General features: G+C 37.9%; 4 protein-coding genes across 5 annotated transcripts in view; 2 read left to right on the top strand and 2 right to left on the bottom strand.

Annotated features, from left to right (window-relative positions):
* Positions 1 to 10038, bottom strand: part of LOC106081080 (solute carrier family 53 member 1) — a 42134-nt gene extending 32096 nt beyond the window's left edge. The window contains exon 1 of one of the 2 annotated variants that reach the window (XM_059366620.1): positions 9976 to 10038. The gene's annotated coding sequence lies outside the window, so the exon portion shown is untranslated. Of the gene's footprint in view, positions 1 to 598; positions 1317 to 9975 lie in introns of those variants that run through there. The other variant, XM_013242798.2, reaches the window with a different exon arrangement.
* On the top strand, positions 3798 to 5585 carry LOC106081081 (transcriptional adapter 3-A). Its single transcript, XM_013242799.2, has one exon. The coding sequence runs from the start codon at positions 3966 to 3968 to the stop codon at positions 5379 to 5381; it is 1416 nt and encodes a 471-aa protein (XP_013098253.1). The 5' UTR covers positions 3798 to 3965; the 3' UTR covers positions 5382 to 5585.
* Positions 10039 to 10524: 486 nt separating the features above from the next.
* Positions 10525 to 16163, bottom strand: LOC106081084 (transcriptional protein SWT1). The gene is made up of 6 exons (XM_013242805.2): positions 15907 to 16163; positions 14608 to 15843; positions 14358 to 14552; positions 13950 to 14300; positions 11125 to 11283; positions 10525 to 11062 (listed from the first exon to the last, which is right to left on the bottom strand). The coding sequence occupies exons 1-6, from the start codon at positions 16100 to 16102 to the stop codon at positions 10830 to 10832; spliced, it is 2370 nt and encodes a 789-aa protein (XP_013098259.2). The 5' UTR covers positions 16103 to 16163; the 3' UTR covers positions 10525 to 10829.
* Positions 16164 to 19728: 3565 nt separating this feature from the next.
* LOC106081076 (3-hydroxyacyl-CoA dehydrogenase type-2) lies at positions 19729 to 21058 on the top strand. The gene is made up of 2 exons (XM_013242790.2): positions 19729 to 19863; positions 20075 to 21058. The coding sequence occupies exons 1-2, from the start codon at positions 19855 to 19857 to the stop codon at positions 20831 to 20833; spliced, it is 768 nt and encodes a 255-aa protein (XP_013098244.1). The 5' UTR covers positions 19729 to 19854; the 3' UTR covers positions 20834 to 21058.
* Positions 21059 to 27235: the final 6177 nt, after the last annotated feature.

Below are 27235 nucleotides of genomic sequence, written 5' to 3'. Positions count from 1 at the left end.
CAACCGGGCGCGCCCAAAGGTTCCACATAATGGAATGAAAAGTCTCAGTGAGAGGCTGGGCGACACCGGGTCTTACTAAAATACTGAGTGCCTGTGATGATCGAAGTGACAAGGTGAGTTATTTGCGCCTTTAAATAATGAAATAAATGAATTATAATGAAATGATATTAAGAACATCTTTGAGCCACTGTACCAAATCATTTAAGAGCAAAGATGCACTTGAAAGAGTATATCATACCTGTGAGTCTATTAACTGAGTGCAATTTGATAAAATTGTAAACACCGGCTATCTTGAAAATGGAAAAGCTAACCATGATGAATGATGACTCAAAGAGACATCCAGACAGGCAACAATAAAACAAAAAAAAACAACACACATTACAATTGAAAAATGTCATAGTTATGAATTTAATGGAAATCACAAGACTACTGCCGCATGTGCACTGCTTGCTAGAGCCACTAGAGCAAAGAAAACACTCAGCGAAACTCACATGAACTTGAACTAGAATGAATTGCGTTCACACACAAAGCAAACGCGCATTCCGCGTTCACAGAAAGTGTGTTAGGATGCAATTAGAATAGCAGGGGCTTATCTTACCTTAAACTTTTTTTTATTTATTCACAATGTTGCTATAGGTCTTGCCTAAATCTTGTCGAGGGAGTGTGTTTTATTAAAGTATCCGTGGAAGTAGGAAACGTTGAAACAAGTGTATCACCAACAGCACTGGCTAAAGCCTAAATATTTCATGGTTGTTTTGTTTAAGCGACATACATATTATCAAAATTCTATGTTGTTTAATGGTTGTTGCTTTCCAAATGGTTATTTAACTGCCTTAGGCCTTGTGTCTGACGTTTCCAAGCAGCAGCTTTACACAAATTGTTTTCGTTATGACGACAGCGGGTTCTTCTCTTTAGCAAAATATTCCTAATTATTGTTTAACTTTTGTATTTCAGTCTTGTAGTTGAGTGTGTTGTTTGTATTTTTGAGTTTTGAAAGTAACTTTGCTTTTTTTCTTGCACTTAGAATTTATTGACTATTTCTGTAATTACATTGTAGGCAATATTTTATCACTATTTTGCTTTACTTGCACATCCGACAAAATAAATAAAAGATTTAAAACAAACAAAAATCTTTAGAATTGAGTATGAATTTGAATACTAATCCCGCATTGTTTTCATTATTTGTTTAAATTGGTCCCGATCGCGCACATAAAAACAACAGAAGAAAGAATTGTTCCACTATTCCACCAATTGAAACTGTTACGATGAAGAATAAAAATTAACTAAACAAAGAAACAGCTGTGCAGTTGTGACAAACTGTGACACGAAACTGACAACAAATAGTGGCTTTGCTTAAGTGACAACTGGCATATGAGCCTATATACAGGGTGCTCCGCAATATTGTTAAAACTTCGATAATGACTAAAGTTATCGAGGTATCGGACAGTGGGAGAAGAAGCACTATGGATAAGTTTCATGTAGAACATGTAAGTAAATGAATTGTTTTATTTCACTCCAATCCAATGCAAGCCAGATATTCTGGTTAGAATATCAGTGCAAAGTTGCACTAGTAAGTTATCGATATCATGCAATAACAGATAATAAAAAACCGATTAATCGTGATTTGCACTATATAGTACAAAAATAACAATAAAAGTTGCTTGCATGTTGAAAACTAAAATTCTAAATTTTAAAAAATATGGGAGTTTTATGAATGTGAAGTTTAACACCGGAATTTACAAAATTGAATAAAGCTTTGAAGTAAGATTAGTTCACAGATTTCGTTTATAGAAATGTCAAATTAACCTAGATTAAAGCTTCATTAAATTATATGAATGCGTTCGTAGGACTAAGTAAATATAAATACAAAATGATTTGCACCTAAAACCCCCGGTGAAACCGCTTTTTAAATCGGGATTTAATGGCCCGATCATCTGTTTTCCCTTTATAAAATCATATAAGTCTTATTGGAGAACAGTCTATAGTGTTTTTTTTATTTACCAGTCTAGCGAATTCGCTTGCTTAGGGATAAATAAATCACTTTTCCCGCTAAATGCTTTGTACCTTAACGTTGGCAGCACTGACACACATCCGAAATAATCAAATATCAACAAAGCAATGAGTGATTTTAGTTTTAAATACGCGTTTCTCGGAGTTCATAAATGTGATTTTATTAAAATCCTTAGCAATTTTGCCATTCCAGAACGTTTAACCATTGAATACATATGGTGCGTTCTTCCTCTTTTAGGTTTGTCATTCAAATTGAATGATGGCCCCATATGTTTTTATAAACGGCTATTAATTAGCCACTTAGCTCATTGGGGATAGCATTTTTCTCCATACAAACTAAGCGAGAAAATCCGCTAAGTAGGTAAATAAAACACCCCTTATATAGCAGCTATATTCAAACATGACCATATTTTCACCATACTTACCAATGATTCTGAGGGATCAATGTGAATCACTATACCAAATTTGAAAGAAAAGGAACGAAAAGTAGATTTTATGAAACCAAAAGACAAACTAGGGAAATCAGTTATATAGCAAATTTGCCACAAACATTCTATTAAGGCATAGGAATTGTATATGGCAGCTAAATCCAAATATAATCCAATCTAAAGCACCTTTGCCAGCGATGTCAGGGGATTCAAAATAGCTTCCTGTTCCAAATTTCGCCTCAACCCGATTCAAAAATGCAACTTTAACGTGTAAAAGAACCTAAATAGAGTACAACTAAAAATCATATGGTGCAATCCGCCATCTTGTTATGCCATTTCAAAAATGGCATTGTTCTCAACCAAGGCGGATTTATAAAGATGGTCTCACGCGAACAGCTGTTTACAGCCGGCCAGGCTGTACGCACACATATACACACACCTGCACACAAATATTTTTGAGTGTATTGGCAAAACTTCAATCAACTTGGTGGCAAGATGGTAGATTGCACCCAAGATATATTCACTTTCAGTTGGTGGCAGTTGCCAAAAACAAAATATTTAGCGCACTATCTGTCAAAATCAGTGATTCTGATTTTGTGTATGATACTAGTTCGCGCCATTTTTCGTGGTTTGTGTGTGTTATAGTTCCTATCTATAATTCACACACTCAACCAAAACTCGTTGCCAGATAGTGCACTTAGCGAGAAAAAATTGTACTCAGCTGTTTACGGTACACTACCTGGTAATTATTTCATGATTGCACCATATGATTTGTGGTTGTTGTACAAATGAGGCCACCTTTAATTATTTCGACATGGTTCTCAACACAACCAATGAAACGTGCGCTCGTGTGTGTACAGGTAAAATGAGAGAAAGAGAAATACAAACAAAGACAACGTGCAAAAAATGGGTTGGATTGTTGTGAATTAATGCACCGTCAAGCTGGCCGGCTTATGACCAGTTGTTTTAGCTGTTCGCTTGATACCACCTTACCGTCAAACAAGGCGGATTTAAAAAGGGGGTCTCACGTGAACAGCCGTTAACAGCTGGCCAGGTTTGACGCTATTAAGATGGCAGATTTTTGTTTGCATTCTCTTTGCCGTTATCTTCTTTCTCGCATATTCTCTGCTCAAGTACGCACACGTAGAGACACACGCATAAACATTTCTTTGTGTGTGTTGGCAAAAGTTCAATCAGTTTGATGACAGTATGGCAGATTGCACCATATTATTTGTGGTTGAGAATATATGTACTGCTTTTAATAGATGTCGATAACAGCCGATTAGCACAAAAATAAAACAAGCCTTTTTCAATTTTATTTCCAATCGACACACCCTGTTAAAAGCTGACACCAATTTTTCCATTGGGTTTTCTCTTTTCAAGCAACACTGTTATCTTGTGTATGATAAACAATGTTGATTTAGTCGAAAAATTTAATTAATTTGTTTACGCTGATACGAAGATATTCTGTGTCTCCACCAATTGTGCGTTTAGTTTCGTGCAGTACCTGAAGTAGTCTCCTCGATTATGGCCAAGAGTATGAAAATGGCATCTTCATTTGGAGGAAAACTTGGTGGGAAGATGGGACAACAAACCAATCCCACTCCTATGTCGCCCGACACAGAAGGCGCTGCTAGTCTGCTGACTATACCCATAATAAAAACAAAAGATTGTCCGAAACAACTGCCCGTCTACACATCGGCTCTTAACAAACCTGCAGATGATTTCTTGGCAGCAGACGAGTTGGACAATATCCAACTGGAACTGGAGACGCTTCTATCGAGTGTGGCGCTACGTTATCGTGTTTTGAAACTGGAATATGAAAATCTAGACAAGGATGAGAAGAATAAGGATAGTAAAAAAAGCAAGCACTCGCTGCAACTGCTGGGCCAAACGGGTGAGAAGCAGCCCACCTCACCAGCAACTTCTATGGTGAACAGCGGTAAGCGTAAACGAGATGAAACTTCGTTGGTGCGTAAACCTAAACACACTACATTAAAACAAGCCAAAAATATGCACAGCAAGAATAGTCCTTTGGCACCTCAGACTGATGATAGCTTAGATTGCCCACCTGGGGTGCACGGTGTTGCTAGAGATATACAAAAACCCATACCCGCCAAAATAGACACACCCAACAAATTCTGGCTCTCCGTAGAGCCCTATTGTATGCCCTTGACCAATGAAGACTTGCGTCTTCTAGACGATTTGATGGAACAGTACAATGGACCACTGGTACCTCCCATACCCGAATTGGGTCCTCATTACTCCACCCTTTGGGCTACGGAGGACATGAAGGAAATTCAACAGGGCTCCAATCCCAATTCAAATAATCGTTTAAAGCCTCAAAACAATGGAGGAGTCAACAATATGCTAAAGAAAGCCGACTCCATAGTGGATGAGTGTGTTACAGGACCTTTAACACAACGCTTAGTTTCGGCTCTCATGGAAGAACAACTGATACCAAATCCTGTAGATGCTGTGGCCGACAACAGTAATAGCAGCAGTGAGAATACGCATTCATCGGCACCCATGAGTTTCCGCTCATTGTCCATGTTGCGCAATTGTGTGGGCATAGAGAAACGCGTTAAAAAAGAACTCATCGAGCAGGGCATTTTGGATCTAGCTGATTTCCCCAATAATGACGAGGATGAAGTGCATTCCGAAATTAAAAGACTTGTTTCGGAACTCTCTGCCATAGCTGAATATAACAGCAATGCCCTCAAGCGTCTGCACGACGCAGCCACCGAGGAAATAAAACGTTTGGAGGTTAAACGCAAACTTGATGCCATCGACCAGGAGCTACTAGAGACCTATAAAAGAACGTTGCAAAACAAAGTAAAGCGCAAGCCACTATCGCCAGAAGAGCAACAAGAGATATATCGACTGACGGCCGAGCAAAAAGCTCTTTCGGATCAATTAGCCAACCATTATCCTGTGGAATAGGTACGATTCAAAATGTGTAGTAGTATGTAGCTCTCTAGTGCTATTTCAACAAAGGTATTAAAGACAAACATAAGGTTGAATGATTCATTATATTTTGTGGTCATAAAAAGGAATTTTTTAATGTTTCTCTATAACCGATCAAAAAAAAAAAATCATATATTTATAGTTGCAACTGCCTCAAAAATAAAATAAATTATACGAGTATTTGAAATGAATAAAAATTAATGATATTGAGTACGAAAACTATAACTAAAACTAGACTCTTCGCTCGATACCGCTGATTGTCTGCGACTGCCGCTTCAGCTACTCTGTATGGAGCATTCCACTATCTGCAACCTGTGGACGGTAGCTCGCAGCTCAGCTTCTCGTGACACCACACCGCACAGATCGGACCTCAATGTTCCAGCCTGTGTGGTGCTCACAGTTATCCCGTGCAATGGACTGCATTCTTTAATATGGGAGAATTATCCCCAGTAGTAGTAATAATCAAAGAATACTCTGGCTTCGGTCCATGTGAGGTCCAGATTGGTTAGGAGATGCCAGAAGTTTCTCCGGATCACAGGGAATGCTGTCATTTTTTGCTGGATCCCGGGTCATCGTGGGGTTCGTTGCCCGAAGGTGCTGACGGGCCAGGAATAGCTCGTTGATGAGCTCCGATTGTGCTACTGAATCAGTGAACCCAATCCTGTATGATTTTCTTTGTGTGATGATCACGCAAAAGGGGCAAGGGATGGCGCATCGGTCCTGTGGCCTAATGTTTTGCAGGACATGACTTAACTTATCCTGGAGGTAAGAAAGGAGGAACTCGGAATGCTAACTGGAGACTTTTGAGAGCAACGTCAAATCTCTGACTATACTGTGTTCAACGAATTGGAGTTTGTACTGATTGAACTGCAAGGACTTAAGAGTCAGCTTGGCGGAAGAAATTAACGTGCAGATTAATCGGTACAGTCGGGGTAGTTGATTAAAATACATAAAAGGATGTAAGAAACAAATAAATTCTGCCAACTAGTTGTTATACACCTCCTCAACGTCTCATCCGTATGCATTCCGACAACATTGATCAACCATTCAGAACTTAATTTCAATTAACGTAAAAAGATTAGCACTGACAATCGCGTTGAATAAGATGCACACTTAGGCTGTAATCCAGGCCAAGGTCAATTACAAGTGTCACCTGATACTAAAAGACCACCCAGCAGGTAGTTCTCTGCGCAGAGAAAAGGCTACTTCCGCGAGGCGAAGTGACAATACTGGGTCTGAATAACCACCTTGGATGCTAAATAACGACCGCGCTAGGATTATTCAAACATTAGCCGACATTTGTCGGAAATTTTTAACTAATCTTTTAGAAAACCCCAGGATTCACTAATCAGTGAATCCTGAGAAAACCCTTTAAATAAAAAGATTTTAAAAAAGAATTTTTATTTGTGGTCCCCCTTCAACTAATCGACGTTTTCGTAAGGAGGTTTTTTATCAAATGAATGCTACATATTTTTCCCAAAAATTAAAATTTTATTAATGTAAGCAAAATGGATTTTTTTTAATTGGGGTACCAAAATAGATTAAGATCTTAAAGAGGACATAACTGGATGCTCATTTGTCAACGACAGGTGTCACAGACATGAACATATGGTTAGTACCGTTAGTTTTAAATAAAGCCTTGTACTGACTTCATTCGCACCGAAAATGCTTTTTAAATTATTCCGAAATCCGAAGGACTTTTTCTTTGCCAAAACACAATTAAAAGTCGAACAACAACAAAGACAAAAGTATTGAAGCGGAGTTCATTGGTGTCCATTTCGTGAGCATTTAATTACATTGGCAATTTATTGAAGCGAAATTTGTATTGACGCAGCGTCATGCATGACATAATTACCAGGTAGTGTACGGTAAACAGCTGAGTATAATTTTTTCGCGCGAAGTTCAGTATCTGTCAACGAGTTTTGGTTGTGAGTATGTATTATAGCTAAGAATCATAACACACACAAACACCGAAAAATAGCGCGAACTAGTATCATACACAAAATCAGAGTTGCACTAATAACTGATTTTGACAAATAGGCACTCACTATTTTGTTGTTGGGCAACTGTCACTACCTGTAAATGAATATATCTTGGCTTAATGTAGCTACTACATGATACAATTAGAGGTAGGGTCATTAGCCCAATAACAAAATTCTACCCCCCACGAAACTACCTTGAGTGGCTAATGCCGTTAATTTAAATGTCAAAATGGTTTTTTTTAGAAATAAACTTTGTTTTACAACTTATCTTCTTCGAATGTGATTTATATTTGTATTTTCATCACTAAAAACTGTTTTGTTGCTTATATGTGGAATATCGGTTCAAATAGTACATATTTTAAGATTAGAATAGAATAAATCACGGCTGTGTTATCAAGCCTTTGACATTTATATTTACTATAAAAACAAAACAAAAATAAAAAATTTCTACTCAGCTGTTCGCATGATCTCACCTTATAAGTGCATCCTGTAGCTACTATTTTGGTCATAGAACTCAGTACCACTTCTACGGAATGTGCTCGAATTTTCTTCGTCACCATTTTTTATGGTACATTTTGACAGTTGTTCGACCGAAAGTCGATATAAGTAGTAGACTTAAGAGGCAAAAATAAAGCAATAACTGTTAAAATTTAAATTTTCAACAGAATGGTTCTAAAAAGGGCCGAATTGGCACTTGCTAATTATTTTTAAGTGTTCTTCAGTGAAGTGGTCTGATTATAAAAAAGCTATATATCAGCTGCACAAACATGCACCAATTCAATATTTTGAATTATTTTCTAAAAAGTATTCTTCAGCTCATTTTTTGGAAACAGGGTTAAAACCCCGTTTAAAATGGGATTCTAGCATATCCACATATTCTACAAAATTGTTCGCCGGAAAATTCTACTGTAGTCCCCCTAAAACCCAATACATAATATAAACACCGGAAATCAGTAATCCTCAGTACGCACTTCTGGCAAAATTTTCATTACCATAAGAAATGCATTGACGAAAAACGAAACTAAAAGAAATTTTCGTTACCGGTACCATTACCGAAATTTTCGCTTGCAGGTACGCAGCTCAAATTAAATTTTCTTTGCGTAACAGCAGTATTCATTGAATAAATTAAGCCAAGCGATCGACCGACATAAATTTATTTTAATTTTTGGCTGTACATGGCATGTTTTCTTTTTACATTAATTCTTTGTTTACGATTTCTCCTATTTGATGGCATTTTCAATCGGCAGTTTTGACATCCTTACTGATGTTTATGGGGCCTATCCACTTTATGTAAGTGACCTAACATTCTTTAGTGAATCCTAGCGTAACAGGGTGACATAATTGGCATTGAAAACATGTCTGCTCCATTCAACATGAAATAAAATTATTTGCAAATAAAAACGATTGACTACAGCACATATGTATTTTATGAGCCAAAAAATATTAAAATTCGGTAAAAATTATAAATCGATGTTTGTCACCATCTTGTATTCTACACAACTTTTTTCAGTAGTGACAATTGTCTTAGCTGCAACCAAAAATTTCGCTAGAAGGATAAAGTCGTGAGTTAAAGTAAACGCCTTGTATAGGCTTAACAACTCAAATCAAGAAATTAGTTAATATGGGAGCTATATCAGGTTATATACCAATTTGGATCATACTTGAAGGAGTATTTGAGGTTCATAGCAGAATTTGTTGTGCAAAATTTCAGCCAAATCGGATCATAATTGCATCCTTAGGAGGCTCAAGATACTAATCGGGAGATCGGTTTATAAGGGAGCTATAGCAGCTTAAAGAACGATTTGGACCAAACTTGTGGCTGCTGGTTGTTGATACTCTTTACAGATGTGATCAAGCAAAATTTCAGACAAATCGGGGCTCAGGGGCCCAAGATGTCAAATCAGGAGTTCGGTTTATAAGAGAACTATATCGGGTTAAAGACTTATTTGGATCATACTTCACTTTTTTCTACATCACACTCAAATATACCTCTGTGCAAACTTTTAGAGCTCTATGTCCAACGAATATACTAAGAGGCAATAATCCCATGGCAGCCGGTTTTACACACCGGGTTCGCCCGATGGAATCTTTCATCGGCAAGGGCTGCCGCCTCAGTGTAGAACACGCTGCAATAACAACAAAACTCTGCGGCGGTTTATACACGTTGTATAGCTCCATCTCGGTAGTACCGGACTTGACTGCTACCTCTATATACTCCAAGTAGGGAACCACTAACGCCAACTGCAGCCGAGATAGTTCGATACTGCACTGAACAATGTCCCCAATCTTCACTTAGAGCGAGATTCTTACACAGTCTCGTGACCGTAACAACTCAGCAATCTGCTGCATACAGTTACCACAGCGTTCATCTCTATAGTAGATGTAAGTCACTAATAAAAAACAGCCAACAAATATTACCCGTCATACTATTGAATCAAGAAGTCTTATTATGTGATGTTCTAGCGAATAGAAATTAAATTGAAGCTTAGGTTCACAGAAGAGTTTCTAGGATGGTTCATATTTAAAATCAAAATTCTTAACATACAAGGTATTTGTTTTAACTTTAGCTACTAAAATCTTGAACTTACTTTGAAGAAATGGAAAACAAAAATCCCGAAAATCACTTTTCAAACGTCTTTAGGTTATCACTTTACATCTCGAACTGAATCGACAAGTATCCAAGTGGTTATAAGAATGCAATTTTCTGGAGGCATGATCTTCTCTTCATAAGCAAACAATGAAAGTACCCCACCTAATAATAATCTTATCTAATTAGGTATTATTCTCGAAGCTCCTTTTAATTGCTATTCGACACAACTAATTAGAAAAATCTTTCAATATCTATATTTTAATAACTTGAATCAATATTTATATAAGCGAAGATAATAAACAAAAAACGGTGGTAAGTTTGATAATGATTTGAAATTCACACAATGCATGGCCATAAAACGGAAGTAATGGGTAAGAAATCTTCCGGTTTACTTTGTAAGTTTAATATTTGCCCCAAAACGAAGGCTGGGGTGTGTGGTTATCTTTGACCTATTGAAAGATAAGCTGTGGATAACAGGTTAACTACAAAAAAACAAACTTTTCTTATAACATTTTTAACATATAATTTTTATGTATTTCTTCTCAAGTAAATCGATTTTACTTTGGTATACAAAAAGTTGAAGTTTGTTTGATTTTTTTTCTGTTTATCACAAATTGAAAGTCGCTAATGTTAGGGATTTACAAATGTACAGGGTCATTATCTACACATATGAGTACATATAATAAAGGTATACAAAATATCTTATTTACCTTAGGTAAATAAGATATTTTGTATAGATACATAAGTGTAATTTACAGGATTTCTTTAAATAATGTTGGGGTTTTTTGGAAAATTTTTTGAATCTCAACGAAATTTATAATTTCGCAAATCCAAAATTTTCCACCATTGAAATCAAGATATGTTTATGGACGCTGATGAACCTTTGTCGTAACGTTTTGATACCAAATCAGATTTTGTCGATACCAAAATGTTGTTACAAATGGCTTTGCTACGTAAATTTACATCTTCGGTTAGCAGGAGTATATTTGGTACATGTGTTTTGGCCTGCAAACAACAATTGATGATACTATCATCAGCCGAATTGACTTCGATATAGTGGTCTCGTTCCTCTACAGCGGTTTGAGCTGAAATAGGGGAAATTCAATTCAAACACAAATATATAGCCTTCTTGTAAGGAAAGCCTTACCTAAAACATGTTGTGAGTCATTCTCAAGTTTTTTGTTCAAATATTTAATGGCACGCACTGCTAATGTTTTAACACCCTCTTGATGACCAGAACGCATTTTCAATTTATCCAATTCTTGCAGAACACTATATGGTATGTACAACATACTGCCTTGGGTGTCTATAGAAAAAGCAAAATATGTGATAACATAATTATATAACAAAAATAATAATCCCATGGCAGCCGGTTGTATGTACCGGATTGACCCGATGAATTCCTTCATCGGTAAGGGCTGCCGCCTCAGTGTACCACACACTGCTACTACAACAACAACAAAAATAATAATAAAAAAAAAGACGTTCGATAAAAAAAATATTTAATATTCAAATTTTAACAACTTCAAGAAACGTATACCATAATAAAGTGTAGAATGACGTAGAGTTTCTCAAGTACTGGGGCCTAATTCTGCGAGCCCCTCACCGATTTCTTTGAAATTAATATATTTTGCAAAGTGTGATGTGCTAACTCCAGCAATGTCAAACATTTTCTTGGGAAGTCCATGGGTTTTGAGAAATATTCTTTCAAAGAGTAAGTAAAACCCTAATTTTCTAAAACGCCAGATCTCATAGATGGGTGGTGCTATTTAATTGAAATTTTGTGTGCTCTCTTATGGAGGTATGCACTAAATCACCCCTTAAACTAAACTTTATTTCCGACCATGGCAATATGGAGCTCAAATCAACGGTATTTGGGAGTAAGAACAAATTGGATATCTATCTACAGGGCAAAGTATCGGCGGCCGCCCAGCCCCAAAGCCTCCTTCAAACGGTTCATATTTACCTACCATTGCAATAAGGGGCTCAAATCAAATAGATTTGGGAATGGATTACGAATTTGATATCTATATTTAAGTAGAAATGTCTGAGGTGCTATCCCTCCCCTAAAAAGCACTTCTCATAACCCTAATTTTCAAACACACCAGATCTCGGGGATTGGTAATGCGATTTGTTCGATTTTTTTTGCACACAAAAACAAAACATTGTTTCTATTGTTGGGGTCGGGAGCCTCGGGCCGCCCAAACCCCGCCAAATGGCTATATAAACCAATAACGACAATATATAACTCAAACAAAATGTATATCCAGAAACGAGCCGCCCCACCCCAAACTACCTCCCTACGTATTTACTGACCAAGAAAATATATGACTTATAAAAAAAACTATTTGGAAGAAAAAAAAAGAAATTGAGAGACAGGCCCCCAGGGACACCCTCCAAAAATAATAAATTTTTTTTGAATATGCCAATATGGGGCTCATATGTGACTTATATAAAAACTATTTGGGAGAAGAGTACGAAATTGAGAGACAGGACCCCGGGAACACCCTTAAAAAGAACTTTTTACAGATCATGCCAATATGGGGTTCATATAAAATGTATTTTAAAGTAGAGCAACAGGCTTATATTTACTTTAAGAGCCAAGTGTCTGGGTGGGCACCCCACACCCGAAATACCCCGTTAACCGAAAATATTTACCAATACGTTAATGTAGGACTCAAAAGAAAGGCATTTGAGAGTTGAGTAAAAATTTGCCCAGGAACCGAGCAGGGGCAAACTTCTCTCAAACTCAACGATAAGGGACATTTTTTATAACCGAGTCCGAATGGCGTGCCGCAGTACGACACCTCTTTGGGGAAAATTTTTACATGACCGTGAATGGCATGGTACCTCGCAAATGTCGCCAGCATTAAGAGGGAATAACTACGTCTAGCGTCGTTAATGTGGTATTTGTATCATAGAGGCGTTTTCGCAATAAATTCGCAACAAGTACAACATACCATGGTACGGTCCTTGAAACCTTCACACATAATATGGCTGATGAGTAATTGTAACCAAATTACGAACGCGTCCCAAAGTGGTTGTTGTTGTTGTTGTAGTAGCAGTGTATGGTACACTGAGGCGGCAGCCCTTGCCGATGAAGGAATTCATCGGGTCAATCCGGTACGTACAACCGGCTGCCATGGGATTGAAAGTGGTTGATGTGTGTTGCGTTTTTTGGCTTTCCTTCTACATTTGCGAAGAAAATTTCCGATCATTCAGCTCGTCTCGAAAGAGAAACAAACAAAAATTGTAAAATTTAATGATCTTTGCCCTAACAGGCAAAACATTTTTTAAATAATGCTGAAAATTTGGTTTCGATTTTTTTATCTTAAAATTGCAAATTCAATTTGCCCATGAACATTCCATTAAGCAACAGTAGATACTTTTTGGCATGGTTGACATCCTATGTTTGGCCTTGACCTCGTGAGACCTCGCCTAATATGCGGTGATGGGTTACAAAACAAGCAATTGAGGCTGAAAAAAGCCAGCCATTTGAAACGATGCAGCCAACGGCTGCAGTAGTTAGCTTGTTGCAGTCAAATGTAATATGCCTGGGAGTCAAATCTATTATGACTTTTCCATTTTGATTTGAGTCAAACTTATAAGGCTATTAACTGTGGGTCCGACAGACGTAAGGTTAGAGAGCAAAACTATGGTACTGATGATAGCGTGTTGTCTGTGGTCAAATACCTCTGTTGTTTGGCAATTTTCATTCAGTAATCAATTAAATCCATCATTTTTTGGTGGTATTCATAAAAAATGGGAGACATAATTCATTCATTCAATGACCAGACATGACAGGTTATAAAAATAATTGCGCTTGGAAATTCTCCAACAAAGCTTAGATGGTACTGTGTGCCAAGAGGAACAATCTGTTGCATATTTTCAGATCAGTGTCTGGAGTGCTATCATCTCTTTTATTGGTGTTCGTGAGTGATTTGATTTTTTTCATAAAAATCCTTTACTTACCACAAAGCTTGAATTTTGTCAAGTCTTCTATAAATGTCAAATGATCCAGTAGAACATTCGTATCCACCACAAAATAATAGAAATCCTTTCGCCACTTGTTGTTGTTACGAGAAGAATGATTTTTCTTTTCGGCCGACATACGTAGAAGGTTTTCATTTACAGCATCATATATTTCACCCATTGTTTCAGGTAATTTTTTAGCAAGCGAATTTGTTGTTGACTTTGTTTCAGCAACTGATTTTGTTGCTAGGTTTGTGTGAGGTGTGAGCAATTTAGAGAGACCAGATTCGCTACTGGATAAGTCAATGCTTTCATCCATGATTATTGGTTGCCAATCCATAGCTTCTGGTTCTGAAAGTATGGAGAAAATTTTTAAGAGGTTTAAATTGGAAAATGTCGCTTACTTACCATCGTTGAAGGTATTATTGGCAGTGTGAAAAACTGAGTTAGTGGAACAATTAAAATGTGGTGTTGAATGCGAAGAATTCAAAGTTGATGAAGTGTTGCTTATGTTTGAAGAGACGTTCTCAGTAAATGTATTATTTTTTGCATTGTTTTGTTGTACTAAAAGAGATTGTCTAAGACGATCTAAACGGGAGTTGGCTAAAAAGGAGTACATGGTTTATAAAATGATATAAAAATATTTTACATATCTTACCGGATCCTATATGATAAGACGGAATGTTCAAATTGGTGGGTGTATTGGGAGAAGAAGAAGACGAGGAAATAGTTGGTAAATTGAAGCCACTACTACCTTCTTTTGAAAATGTTTTCTGTTCCTCCCTAAAAAGTTGCAATGTTCGCTGCACGGGAGTTGAAGAAACTGCTGGGTTTGAGTGGTACGAAGATATATTAGTATTTGGAGTACTATAAACAGAGGAATTATGCGGAGTGTCAAACACTTGATTTGCTACTTTCGTTTTCCCTTCTTCTTTATGTTGTTTGTTATGAGAATGAAGAGACATGGAAAAGCTACCATTTTTGTTGTCGGTCTTATCTTGTGATTTGTAGGAACTGAAAGGTAATTTACAGAATTCTTTGATTTTACTTATAAAACCGAAGCTGGAATAATTTTTGTCACATGTTTCTTGTACGACATATAAGGGGGTTTCGAGCTTAGGCATACGAATTTTCGAGGCACAAGGTTGTGTCTCCAAATCTATTTCAAGCTTTTTGCGAGGCGTTACTCCGCTATCACCCTTCTTTATTTCCTCAGTCTGGGCAGTTTTGTATAGTGTTGGTTTTGTTGTAATTTCAGAACTTTTTAAAAGGCGGGTAGTTGAATGTAAGGAAGTCCTAGGTGTATTGTCCAAGGATTCTTTACAGCGGTTGTTGTTATCTTTGGAAGGTGTTGCAACTTCAACATCTTTCTTATCGCTCTTATCTATTGCTGTTGTGGATGATGGCGAATGTTTTCTCTTCCTGGCTTGTCTTGGTGATGTTTTAAGAGGGGTTTTTGGTGAAATTGATGCCTTTTCTTCACTAGTAGAAGGTCTTTGCCGCTCTTTTTTGATAGTTTCACTTGCCTCAGTGGACTTGTGGTGACGTGTAACTTTAGCGGGCGGTAAATCTCTGCTACATTTCGTTGGGGAAGTTGATGTCTTGAGTTCCCTTTTGGTCTCCTTAACTGCAGGTAATACTAAACCGGACAAAAATTGTCGGGTTGCTCGAATTGTTTGGGAAGTCTTAAGTTTGCTGCCACAACTAGATGGTTCGTTTTGCACATTTTCTTGTTCAGCTTTGCTTATATCTGTGCGTTTTTTTGATGTTCCTTGCTCTTCGGTGGACTTACGCCGTATGTTTTTAGTTTGCTGTTTCTTAGCTTGTTCATGTTTTATGTTATGCTGCAGGCGTTTGAGACGATCTTGGGCAGGTGTTTTCAAGGGCTTTGGGTCTGTCAAGAGTAGAAAGATATTTAGTCTATAGCAAAATAAAAATGCATATTCCACATATGTACCTGGTAGTTTAGGAGGTGGTGTTTCCAAAGTTTTTTCCTTCTTTGTGGGAGAGGTGTCATTGGCCTCGGAAGTTTTGTCGCATGAAATCCATCGAGTTTCTCCAGTTGAACGATTGAACATATAATAGCGGCCAGGTCGACTTTTACTTTGGGCTTTTATCCAATCATCTGTCTTTTTCGATTTATTCTTATCCATATTCTAAACGCACTGCGATGTGATTAATATTGAGAATTAGCAGCTTATTTTTGTTAGGATGCAAAATGGAATTTCTTTGAAGGGGTTGCGGAAGGGAGGGAAATATCGATAAAAGCCCGTGTTCTTGAAATCGATTTTTGTTTAATCGACTAATAAACTTTACACTTTACAATTAACCCATTAAAGACCAACCAAATTTTCTTTTTGTGAAACTAAATTCATAAATTCCCTTCGAAATGGCCAACCGAAAACTAGTAAAAATTTTTTTCATTAGTTGAAGTATTAAATTCACTAGAAAAATGTTTTGTGTCACACATCGGCAACTTAAAGTAAAGGTTGGTACAATATTCGATTTTCGTGATACATTTCGCTGATTATTTTTTTAATAGATTTTAAAGCAAAAAAACTTGCTGATTTCGTCCAGTAGGGCATTCCCTCATTACATATGGCAAAAGTTTAATCAAATTGTTATTTGCGTAGTGTTTAAAAATATAATCGCGAAAAAACAAGGGTTTTCAAAGGTGAAAAACGAAAATTTAGTTGAATGCCTTTCGCTTTTAAACGTCACAGTTGAAAAATTTTCCATGTTGCTTTTGTGTGCACAGCTGCATTTTTACAACGCGGCGCTCAAAAACAAAGCTCAACGTGTTCATTCTGTTATGGCCTTTAGGGTTGGTATTCTATTCTGTTTTCGGAATAGCCGCTGAAATTTTTAATTGTTCCGCGAGCGGAATTTGACAGCAATCAAATGTTTTTATTTCCATACCAAAACATGTTTCATTATCTGCATTTCATTTTTTCTCTATTCTATATATTTTTTTCTCAAATAAATAAAGACATCGAATCATTCAAACCAATAAATATTTTTTGCCATTCGCCTCACTATAAACAGAGTACTACTTTTCCGCCTATTTTTAGCCAACGTTTTTTTTTCTTTTTTTTGGAAGTTGACACCATTCCGCTTGAAAAGCTGAACAGAATACTTAGCTTTAACGTTGGAGTTACATAAGCCGAAAACAGAATGAATGCATTGAACTTCGTTGTTGTTGTTGTAATTGTTGCTGTAATGGAGCATCAGTCTTTGTTGCCTTATGTGAGGTAATATATTTAGGCGTCAATTTTAAAAATATAATAGTTTAACTTTTGCACATTGCTTTTGTGGTATTTATTTGCAGTTGCATTTTCAACGACACGCTCAAAAACAATGCTCAACGCTCTCATTCTGTTTTTGGCCTATATCATTTTTTCTCATGTGTATGAGTGTTTGTCTACAATAAAAAATAGAAATAACCTGTATTTATATTTGCCATATTTTATTTAAGTATTAAGCTGGGTATGCGCCTCTAGCGACATTTTCTGTTGCAGCCAAGGCATTTATGTCGCCACTGAAAAATGGTTGTGTAGAATACTAGATGGCGACAAACATCGATTTATATTTTTTACCTAATTTTAATCATTTTTGGCCAACAACGATCTATTAAGGATATATTAAAAAACATATGTATGCATTCATTCGTAGTTGAAAGAAAAAAAATTCACCAATGCCAAATGTGTCACACTGTTACGCATAGAAAATTTCATTTGATCTGCGTACCTGCAAGCGAAATTTTCGGTAATGGTACCGGTAACGAAAATTTCGTTTGCATTTCTAATGGTAACACAAATTTTGCCAAATATGCGTACCAAAACAGATTTCAAAAGGTGGTCCCACGCGAACAGCTGTTAAAAGCCGGCCAGGTTTCACGGTATTAAGACAATCCCATGGCAGCCGGTTGTATGTACCGGACTGGCCCAATGAATTCCTGCATTGGCAAGGGCTGCCGCCACAGTGAACCACACACTGCTACAACAACAACAACAACGGTATTAAGATATCAGATTTTTCTTTGCACTCTCTTTGTTGTTATCTTCATTCTCGTATATTCTCTGCTCATGTACGCACACGTATACACACACGCACAGAAATTTTTTTGTGTGTGTTGGCAAAACGTCGATAAGCTTGATGGCAAAATGGCGGATTGAACAAAATGATTTGTGTTTGTTGTACAAATGAGACCACCTTTAATTGTTTGGCCATGGGTGCATACTGCGCTTTAGGGTAAGTACTTTACTCGGCTTTTCACGTGCACAACCGTCAAACTCGTTATAAAAAATTTTAACCATATCACACCTAATATGGTTAAAAAGTCTTCTAACCAAAGACGAAACGCGTCCCATAGTGGTTGGTGTGTGTTGTTACCTTTGGCTTTCCTTTTCCGTCTCGAAAGAGAAACAAACAACAATTAAAATACCTTTACCCAAGATATAGTCATTTACAGGTAGTCGCAGTTGCCCAACAACAAAATATTGAGTGCACTATTTGTCAAAATCAGTAATTAGTGGAACTCTGATTTTGTGTATTTATCTTGTTCGCGCCATTTTTCGTTGTTTGTGTGTGTTATCGTTCTTAACTAGAATACACACACAACTAAAACTTGTTGACAGATAGTGCACTTCACGAAAAAAATTGTACTCAGCTGTTTACCCATACCAATATCCATTTGTCATATTAAATTTGTCGTCAAAAAATTGTTTGCACTAACGATTATGATATTCTCTAAGTCCTGGTTAACAGATATTGTAATATTTTTTCTCTTTGGCAACTCTACCCAAAAAGGAATAGGCAAAACTAATAAATAATAATTCTTCTTCTTCTTATTCTAATTTAGAAACATCACAAATCTAAATAAAATGTACTCAATTATTTACGAACAGTGTTGTCAATACCAATTTATTCTTATACAATTGTTGCAAACATTTTTTTCATATTACGAAAAGTTAGCTACCGCGCTTATTAATTGATTGTGCAGATGTATCCGAAATCTTTTAAGAGAAAAATACTTTAAAGCCCTGGGAATTAATTATTTTTATTTCTCGTCGTAATAGTAAACACCAAAGAATTGTCCGCCGTTTAGTTGACTATTTTTTTAGTCGTTAGCGAAAACAGCTGATTTTAATGATATCTGTTTTCGTTAAAAGTGGCTACTGAATATCAAATTGGTTGACTTTTCTGTTATTACTTTTAAACTAAACGATTTTCATTAAACGTTTTATAGAATTTCATTACTGGATGTTTTCTGTATGCTACCTAGTCATTATATCATGGGACCGAGGCCATTAACGTACAGTCGTCCGCATATGACCCTAACTTGATGTTGTCTAAGGCTGGTGGGATAGAGGATAGGTAATGGTTAAACAGAAAGGACAAGAAATGTGTCGATTTTTTATGAAGATGAAATTTGAGTTTAAGCTTGAACCCCGTGTGCACTCATTTTATCCGGATTTATGGCTTATTTTATCCAGATTTATGGCTTATTTTATCCAGATTTATGGCTTTAAATCCGGATTTATGGCTCGATCATCTGTTTTCCCTTTATAAAATCAGCTGAGGAGAGCCTTAAATCCCGATTTAATGAGCAGTATAAACGGGGTTTTAGTGAGCCTAAAATGCGAAGGGTACATGATGTTTTTCCAATATAGAATACAAACGCATTGAATTAGGTAGGCTTCCTTAATTGCATTGACGTTTTACTTCGCTTTCCCGAAAATCAGCTGTTGTTGTCGTTGCCCATGCAATAGACCCCTTCTGAGTTTTTCCAATCGAACTGAATTCAACCATTCAACCGGTGTCCAGCGGTGTTGTCCCTTGCAGCCATTTTTAAATTGTTATTAATTCCTATTGCTTTAATAATCAAATACTAAAATCTTTTAAAATGATTAAGGTAGGTTGCTTGGAATATACAAAGTGTTATAGCGATGCTAGTGGCATTTTCTGGCATTTGCACGAACAATAAAGTGAAAGTTCAAAGTCCATTTGCCCTTTTGTGCTGAATGAATGATGCTTTATGAAAGTGATGATGAACCCACGTTATACAATCATTATATTTTTTTTTGTGGACTCTGTTCTATTGCTTTTTCTATTCTTTCTTACAGAACGCTGTTGCTTTGGTTACTGGTGGAGCTTCCGGCTTGGGCCGTGCCACCGTGGAACGCTTGGCCAAGCAGGGGGCCCGTGTTGTAATGGCCGATTTGGGTTCATCGAAGGGCAATGATGTCGCCAAGGAATTGGGTGACAATGTTGTCTTCGTACCAGTTGATGTCACCTCTGAGAAGGATGTGACTGCCGCCTTGGAAACTGCCAAGAGCAAATTTGGTCGTTTGGATTTGGCTGTGAACTGTGCTGGTACTGCAACTGCTGTGCGCACCTACAATTTCAATAAAAACGCTGCCCACCGTTTGGAAGATTTTACCCGTGTCATTATGATCAACACCGTTGGAACCTTCAATGTCATACGTTTATCTGCCGGCCTTATGGGAGCCAATGAACCCAATCAAGATGGCCAACGTGGCGTCATTGTCAATACCGCCTCTGTGGCTGCTTACGATGGTCAAATCGGTCAGGCTGCCTATGCTGCCTCAAAAGCTGGTGTCGTTGGCATGACCTTGCCCATTGCTCGTGACTTAAGCACTCAGGGCATTCGCATCTGCACCATTGCTCCTGGTCTCTTCAATACACCCATGTTGGCTTCTTTGCCCGAAAAGGTTCGCACTTTCTTGGCCAAATCCATACCATTCCCACAGCGTTTGGGTGAACCCTCCGAATATGCCCATTTGGTGCAAGCCATCTATGAGAATCCCTTGATGAATGGTGAAACTATTCGCATTGATGGTGCCCTCCGCATGCAACCCTAAATGTATTCAAAATGCTGTTGTTGCGGTGCAATCATTGTGCCATTTGATTCTCTGGATTCTACAGCTTTATTTTGTAATTATGTATTTTACTTTTTTCATTTTGTCAGTAATTCGCATTTATTTCCACATAAATTTTGTTTTAGCTACTAAGTAAAAAAATGAGCTTTTTAAGAAAAACAAAAAAAATGTTTGCCAAGCAAATCTATATGCAAAACAATAAAAATAATGTATTTTCTTACCAAAAAAAAAAAAAAAAAAAAACAAAATTGTTAGATTTTTATAACACCTCAATAATTTGCTCTACATTTTCATTTCTTGTGATAAGAAGGTTCACTCGTGGTTTCATTGTACCTTATCAGTTATGAGCACTGTGTATCATTAAAATGCATTCTTATCTGTATTAACGTCTCCAACATTTAAAAAATAGTTATGTATATTTTTACAAAATTATCAAAACAAGCTAAGCTTAGCTGTTCTAGTCGGCCAAATGGAGATTTTGGACTTCAGTGAAAGATAAATATGACAATTATCAAAGCGGATTGAAATAACAGAGACATTTTTAAGGGATTAAATATCTGTCATATTAATGCCCAAAGCCTGAATAACAAGCTTGACGAATTCAAGATGTTTTTTGAGAACTCTGATATTGATATAGTGTGTGTATCGGAGACGTGGCTGAATCAATCAACACGTAATGCGTTTATTGATCTTTCAGGATATAGCGTGCATAGAGCTGATAGATTGCGTCGTGGGTGCGGCACCGCTCTGTATGTGAGAAACAGCCTGAATACTCAGTTATGTACAAAGTCTAACCCAGGTGGCCCAATTGAGTATGTTTTTGTTGAGGTGTCTGCTGCCGATACCCAGCTCCTAGAGGGGTGCGTTTGTAGACCGAACAACCGTACGGATACGCGAGATTTTTTTTCTGTCCTTGAACCTCTCTCTCTTGCTTACTCATACATTGTGGTTGCTGGGGACTGGCTTGACGTTTGAAATGTCTTCCTTGGGGCTTTTGCTTGTCAATTCAACAATTCCCACGCATTTTTCCGCATCCTCCAGCACGCTTGTCGACCTGTACTTTGTTAGTTACACTTCTAAAGTCCTCCTATACGACCAACTGTCAGCCTCATGTTTTTCAAACCATGACTTGATCTTTTTATGTTATGACTTTGAGCTCACCAGGACTAGGGAAACTTATTCATACAGAGACTTTGCCTGTCTCGACCATGATTTTTGGCTTTCGAGTGCTGTGCGCATCGACTGGTATCTGATATTTCGTATGGAAACTATCGATGAACAAACTGACTTTCAACAGAGGAATATCCGTGACCTACAAGAACTAACGGTTCCACTCAAGACTAGAGAAGTGTCCTCCAGATCGAAACCCTGGTTCTCCCGGGATATTCGTTCGGCTATTTACGTGAGGAATATGTCGTATCGCAGGTGGGCACGTTTCAGGACGCCTGAGTTGCATGATGCCTTTTGCTCAGCAAGAGACCATGTCAACAAGTTGATTAAGATAGCGAAGAAAGACTACTATTACAGACGCTTTACTTCTGCAATAGGCTCGAAGAGAACGTGGAAGGTTATTCGAGATATAGGAATTGGTAAAGATACTAATAGATGTTCAACAAACTTGGACATCAATGGGCTTAACAATGCCTTTGTTAATGTCCCACAGATCCCAGTTGATCCCAATTTCTATGGAGGCTCCCCCTCCCTCGATGACGACTCTGGTTTTGGCTTCAGCTGTATTGGTCCCACCGATGTTCTTGAGTGCGTCGCGACTGTAAAGTCTAACGCTGTCGGATCTGATGGCATTGATCCTATGTTTTCAATAGGATTTTGACCACGAGTTACTTTCCATTAGCGTGGAAACATGCCAAAGTCATCCCACTGCCTAAAAATTCCAAGGAATATAGACCAATTGCGATTCTTTGTTACTTGTCAAAGGTCTTTGAGAAATTGTTTTATTTGCAAATGTCGTCTTTTGTCAACGAGAACTCTTTGTTATATGTGAGACAGTCCGGGTTTCGACCTAACCACAGCTGCGTAACTGCCTTGGCAGAGGTCACTGAGAGGATCAGGGTCAATTTGGAGAATAACAAGATAAATTTCCTTGTTCTTCTTGACCATTCTAAGGCATTTGACACTGTGGATCATTCCTTGTTATGTGATAAGATGAGACATCTTTACAATTTTTCTTCTACGTCCGTTCGTCTTATTTTGTCGTACCTGTCACACCGCACTCAATCCGTCAGTTATAAGTCTTCTCTATCGGCACCTCTGCTTGTTTTAAAAGGTGTTCCTCAGGGATCAATAAGGGAAGCATCCAGTCTGACATGTTGTTTTTGTAGCAATGCGTTGTGTTCTACTCTTCGTCTGCTTGATTCTGTTGAGTATCCAGATCCAGGAACTCTGCGACTATGATGGGGTGCGTCCAGAGGGATCTGGGTCTGAGTCGAGTGGGTCTGGCTGGGCAGCTAAACAGGTGGCGTGTGTTGTGTGGTCCCTGGTCACAACCGGGACATACATACTGCGCGTCGGCATCAATACTTGCTCGTAATTGAGCCAGAACTACTCTGATTTGCCGGTGGAGGTCAATTTCTTCAGTTGCAATGGAAGGCGGTCGTTCTCCAAAGACCACATTTACCCGGTAGTTATTCACCGCAACTGTCATCGTGTCTGCAATGGATGCTGTTTAGACCCGTTTGATATGCAGCTTGAGGTTTTGAACTTCACGCTCTAGATCATGTAGATCTATCTTAAGGCTGCTGCCACCGCCCAGCACCACCTATCCACAATATGATGATTTGGATGGTCTCTGCTATAACAGGCCAGAAGGTTTTGTTTCGCATCAGAACTGAGCAGAGAGCCCATCGCAGTTCGAAGGGCGGCATTCTGACAGATCTGAATATCATCCACCGCGTGTCACAGAGCTGACGACACCACAATGGCGCTGCATATATTAACACAGACCGGCCAATTGCTTTGTGCGTGGTCAGCAAGGTTTCATTGTCAGCACCCCAAGTGTTGCCGGCTAGAAACTTGAGGACATTGTTTTAATTTGTGACTTTATCGCAAATTTCTGTGGCATGTGGGGAGAATGTGAAAAGAGCTGCCAAATATCACGTGTCCGTCCAGTCTGACATCTCGGTCTTCTTCTGATGGCTCCAAGATGGAGACATGGAGGACATCGGGGTCTGCTTTGATGCTATTTATTAGCGTATGTTGTTGAGATTGATGTACGAATATACACTCATTTAGGCATATACAGCGGTCAAAAAAAGTATTCATCATTAGCAAAATTGATAATAAATTCACTTATTTTGGGTAATTGAAGAAAATTTAAAGTAAACAAATAATGCAGTTTTATGCAATAGTTTATTTTTCGTAATATGTTTTAAAATAAATTCAAAAAATAAATTTAATTAGCGCAAAAAATGCAATTTTATATAATAACTCCAAAAACAGAACAAAAAAAGTATTCATCATTGATGTGCTATCATCAAAGTCAAATTCAAATATTATTTGGGAATCCCCCTTTTCTGTTTTATTTAGTAAAGGAGGCTTTGCCCTTGACAGCAAATATTTAATTTCATTGAAAATATAGTTTTTGTCAAAATGGGTCGTAAGCAAAACGAGGTTTCTGATGAGGTAAAAGTTTTGATAATAAAACACCACAGGAATGGTTTAACTCAAAAAACTATCAGTGAAATATTAAATAGACCACGATCTACTATACAATCCATCATCAGAAAGTGGACAGAAACGAAAACTGTTGACAATAAACCAAGATCTGGTCGACCAAAAGCACTTTCAGTTGGAGATGTGCGTTGGCTAGTGCGGCAAGTTCAGAAAACTCCGAAGACAAATGCGACCATTCTTCGTAAAAACACTATGGAATATTTAGGGAAGGAAGTTACTACACAAACAATTCGAAATACACTCAAAAGGCATAGTTACAGAGGAAGAACTGCACGTAAGAAGCCCTTTATAAATAAAATAAACCGAGTGAAAAGGCTAAACTTCGCAAAAATGTATGTAAAACAGCCCGAATCATTTTGGAAAACAGTCATTTTTGCAGACGAGAGCAAGTTTAATCTTTTTGGGTGCGATGGAAAGGTCATAGTGTACAGAAAACCAAATACAGAGCTTGAAGAACGAAACACAGTTGCTACTGTAAAACATGGTGGAGGTGGTTTAATGGTTTGGGGGTGTATGGCGGCTTCAGGAGCGGGAAATCTTGAAATTATTAATGGAGTAATGGATCATAAGTATTACATTGACATTTTAAAGAGGAATTTAAAAGATAGTGCTGTAAAACTTGGGCTTGGTAATAACTTTCAATATTATCAAGATAATGACCCCAAACATTCTGCTTTAAATACCAAGATGTGGATGTTGTATAACTGCCCCAAAGTCATTAAAACTCCTCCTCAAAGTCCCGACTTGAACCCAATTGAACATCTTTGGGAACATCTCGAACGCAAATTGAGAACGCGCAATTTTTCGAGCAAGAGTCAAATGCAACAGGTGATAATGGAGGAATGGACTAATATAGACCAAAATATAACCGCTAAATTAGTCCAATCGATGTCAAACCGTTTAAAAGAAGTTATAAGACGCGGTGGTCGAATAACAAAGTATTAATTTTTTTAAATTATGTTATTTATTTTTTTGTTTTTTGGCAATGATGAATACTTTTTTTGTTTAATTTTTTGTGTTCAGCTGTAAAATGGCCCTTTTTGTTCCAATAAATACTATTTTTTTCTTTAAAAACAATGAAATTGTGTACATATATATCACACAAGCACTACTGCATCATTAGTTTAATATGTTTTTATTCCAATTGTCTTTTGTAGACTTATTAAAAAAAAAACATTGAATGATGAATACTTTTTTTGACCGCTGTACTTACCATAGCCACGATAGGACGGTCTTTGTGGCTGTTGACCTCTCGAAAGCCTTTGATTCGGTCATACATGCTACGCTTTTTGAGGAAATCGCTAACACGTCCCTTTAGACGGGCCTAAAACTTTGGATTACGATTTGTCTGTGGGGTCGCCAATTGTTTGAGGAATTCAAGGATAAGAAGTCGAAACCTTGTAAAGTGAAACAGGGAATTCACCCGGGTGAGGTGATATCTCCGAAGCTGTTTAAGCTCTACCTCTCCAAGGGGGCGTGTGGATTAGAGGGCTCCCTCGTTGATGACAATCTTTATTTCGCTGCTAGAAATTTGAAGATATCCGCCACAAAATCTTCAGCCATTGTCAGCAGAGATGCATATGGAGTTGAATATGATAGTCGAACGCGCACGGATTTCCACCACCAAATATCCCAAAGGGTAAGTTAGGTTAGGTTTACAAGGCAGTTTGCCATCATACTCACTAAGACGTTTCCTTCTATTCTGATACCACAGGAACATTAGAATAAAGATGCCATCTAGTTCCTACCGTGGAACCATACCGATCGCTTTTAAAAGCTTAACAACTTACCAATGTTTAGTCCGCTTATTTGGACAACTTCTCAAAGAAATGAGAACCTAAAGTGGAACTACTTCTAACTGCCAGTGCGGGACACATACACAGCAAATGTTCTATAGTCTCTTCTTCCTCGATGTCCTCATAGCTTCTGCAGTAGTCATTATTTGCAAACTTCATTCTGTCAGAATGTTTTCCGATCAGGCAGTGATCTGTCAAGACGGACACTACGACTGAGATGTCTGTTATAGCCAGCGATATTAAGGCGGCGGATGTCTGCAAGTCTAGATTGCGCCACATAAATTTTGAATATTCCAAAGTACTTGGTGTCACATTCGGCAGCCTTTATACATGTTGTTGTTGTTGTAGCAGTGTGTTATACATCTTTCGTATATGCAACTGCAACTTGTGACAAGGTCAGAAGTAGAAAAAAGGTTCTCCAGTTTCTTGCCGGCAGCACTTGGGGGTTGACAAAGAAACCTTGTTAACTACACACAGAGGAATTGACCGGTCTGTGATAAACTATGTACCAGTTTGGATTCCCCAGCTGAGCGACGCGTAGTGGAATAACATTCAGATTTGACAGAATGCTGCCCTATGTGCTGCGACGGGCTGTGAAACAGATCCTACTTGTGCGAAGACTCAACTATATGCAATTTAAGCAGTATCTACCACCGTAGCGCAGAGGTTTGCATGTCCGCCTATGACGCTTAAGGCCTGGGTTCGAATCCTGGCGAGACCATCAGAAAAAATTGTCAGCGTTCCCCTCCTAATGCAGGCAACATTTGTGAGGTAATATGCCATGTAAAACTTCTCTCCAAAGAGGTGTCGCACTGTGGCACGCCGCTCGAACTCGGCTATAAAAAGGAGGCCCCTTATCATTGAGCTTAAACTTGAATCGGACTGCACTCATTAATAG

Source organism: Stomoxys calcitrans, chromosome 4 (assembly GCF_963082655.1).
Source record: "Stomoxys calcitrans chromosome 4, idStoCalc2.1, whole genome shotgun sequence".
Classification (NCBI taxonomy): domain Eukaryota; kingdom Metazoa; phylum Arthropoda; class Insecta; order Diptera; family Muscidae; genus Stomoxys; species Stomoxys calcitrans.
The sequence above is the reverse complement of the archived record's forward strand: the minus strand, read 5'-3'. Positions and strand labels throughout refer to the sequence as shown.